The sequence below is a fragment of the Brassica napus genome, chromosome C1, assembly GCF_020379485.1.
Source record: "Brassica napus cultivar Da-Ae chromosome C1, Da-Ae, whole genome shotgun sequence".
Classification (NCBI taxonomy): domain Eukaryota; kingdom Viridiplantae; phylum Streptophyta; class Magnoliopsida; order Brassicales; family Brassicaceae; genus Brassica; species Brassica napus.
The window spans coordinates 32968023-32970834 of record NC_063444.1 but is presented as its reverse complement, the minus strand read 5'-3'; the positions used below and the strand labels follow the sequence as shown (position 1 = coordinate 32970834).

The window sequence follows — 2812 nt, the reverse complement described above, 5'->3', positions numbered from 1 at the left end:
AGCGCTGGTAGGGCGTGGCCAACCCTTAACTACTTCAACCTTTTCAGGATCTACTGCAACACCCTTATCTGACACTCGATGACCAAGGAATCCAATCTCCCTTTTCCAGAAACTACATTTACTAAACTTGGCGAACAACTTATGGCTTCTTAATCGCTCTAACACCTTTTGGAGGTGCTCTGCATGTTCCTCTTTACTCTTGGAATAAATAAGTATATCATCAATGAAGATGATTACAAATTTATCCAAGTAATCACGAAATATATCATTCATCAAGCGCATGAAAGCAGCCGGCGCATTAGCAAGACCAAAAGGCATTACCACAAATTCATAGTGGCCATACCGGATCCTAAAAGCCGTCTTCATAATATCGGACTCTGATATTGGGATTTGATGGTATCCCGATGCCAAATCTATCTTTGAGAACCAGCTTGCCCCATGAGCTGATCCAAAAATTCATCGATCCTTGGAAAGGGATACTTGTCCTTTACTGGAACATTGTTAATCCCTCTATAATCGATGCATAACCGCATGGTACCGTCTTTCTTCTTTACAAATAAGGCTGGTGCTCCCCATGGTGAAGAACTCGGTCTGATAAATCCTTTTTCTATCAAATCTTCCAACTGCTTCTTTAATTCAGCAAGCTCAGCTGGAGCCATTCGATAAGGTGCCTTTGTTATTGGGGCTGCTCCCGACTCTAATGTAATGGTGAAAGGATCACTTCATGGTGGGGGCAATCCTTCCAATGGCTGTAATACATCCTGGCATTCTTTTACTACTGGTATCTCTTCCTACTTCGTCCCTTCTTTCAATTCTCCTCCAAGGGTAGTTAGAGTTACAAGATATACCTCGCTCGCGATCAAATCTTTCTCAACTCTTAAGGCAGATACAAGTGACACTCCAACACTTGGACATATTCCATAGTATGTCGTTGATGGTTGTCCTCTTTCTTCAAGTGTAATTCTTCCTCGACCACAATCCAACTGCGCGTAGTATCTCGACAGCCATTCTATTCCCAAAATCACTTTGTGTTATCCTAAAGGAACAACTAGCAGGTCTGCCGGATATACCATTGATCCCACATAGATTGGAATCCCAAGTACACAACAATCGGCATGAAGGTTATGCTTCCTAGGGGTACTAATCGAAAAATGGCTTGTATCACCACAAGTGTAACACACATCTGGGCCATTCCTAAACTGTCCGCCATTCCTTCTTCCTTGGCCTCTCCCTCGATTAAATTTTCCTTCATTATTCATTCTTCGTATTCCTAGCCCTTCAGTTCTGCGAGATGGCTCTGCATGCATCATCATGGCTTGCTCCTTTTTCCATACATTCTTCAACATTTACCGCAATCTCCACCAATTCATAAAGGCTATGAAACTTCACTACTTGCAGTCGGCTAGCCAAATCCGCTCGCAAACCTCTTATAAACCTTCGAATTAGTGCACATTCATTCCTTGCTCCATAAGGAGAATATTTCCTTAGCTTTGTAAAATCCGCCTCATATTCCCTGACTTTCCGGTTGCCTTGAGTTAACTCCAAGAATTGAATCTCCAGCCGGTCTTTTGCTTCAGGTGGGAAGTATTTCCGCTCAAACTCCTTTTTAAAATCTTTCCAGTCGATCTCTCTTCCCATATAGTATTCTTCAACGCTATCCCACCAATCAGAAGCATCTTTGGTCAAGTAGTATATTGCCACATCCTTCTTGAAATTATCAGGGCAGTGGATAGCCCGAAAGTTTTTCTCCAAATTCCTCAGCCATGCTGACGCTTCGAAGGGATCTGTTCCTCCTGGGTATCTAACGGTTCCAAACTTCTTCATTAACGTGACCATCTTCAGGTAATCAGGAGAGGAGGATGGTCTTTGCTCTGATGATTCACCGGTTCTATGATCAAGTCTATCTAGCAAGCCTTGCACCAATACTATAAGAGGATCCGAACTCCCAGCTGTCCTCTGTTCTTTCCTACAACGTGGTTCGGGCATCCTTTCCCGGTGCATGAACTCTGATTCATTCCGCCTTGGATTATGTGTTGTTGAATAATTACGCATTGATCCATACATATCAGGTGCTTGATTCCTCTCCCTCAAATCCTCATATCGTTCTTCTTGCTCATAGTCCATATGTGAATCCATCGGTTTTCTTCCGGTCGACTCATGTTTGTGTTCATAGTAATGGTTATTTCCTTGTGCTATTGCAAAATCATCTGTTACCTAAAGGTTTGAAAAGGCTCTGCGGTTTTCAGAATTACATTGTCCATATCTTGGTGGTGTCATCAATGGCTCCTCACTCCTTGTATGTGTTGGAAACATACTGCAGCACAACCCAAGGTAAGTACTAATCCCAACTTATCTAACAAAGGAGCATGTTGGTTTCCTATTCTACCTTTTGCGACACCTTTGACTCGATAAATTATTGAAAACAGGTTCCCAAGTGAGCAAAGTGAACCATGCTCTGATACCACCTTAGTTGTAACAACCCCGCTCCAGAATAAGTAAAAGTTAATTAGTTTGCCATCCACCAATCAAACAAGAACATGCATGACGAACTAAAGAACTCTAACCAGGTCGAAGATACTACTACCACGTGCCCAAACATTTGACCCGAGGTTCCCGGATCAGATCCGAAATCCCAAGATAATATGTCCAAGAACGAGTTTCCTAGTGATTCCAAGTTAAGGCTTTGCAACCCGAGTTTGAAACCGTTAGTTAGTTCGTCCCGGACTAGGACTAGTATCATATGGAATCCAAGCATTTCACAAACCTTTTCTTATTCATATATACTCTAAGTTAACCACATCAAAACTTTATA

At 42.3% G+C, this 2812-nt stretch overlaps 1 protein-coding gene across 1 annotated transcript; it reads right to left on the bottom strand.

Annotated features, from left to right (window-relative positions):
• Positions 1-1278: 1278 nt before the first annotated feature.
• Positions 1279-2136, bottom strand: LOC111210636. The gene has a single exon (XM_022711173.2). It carries the CDS (start codon positions 2134-2136, stop codon positions 1279-1281), a length of 858 nt encoding a protein of 285 aa, XP_022566894.2.
• Positions 2137-2812: the final 676 nt, after the last annotated feature.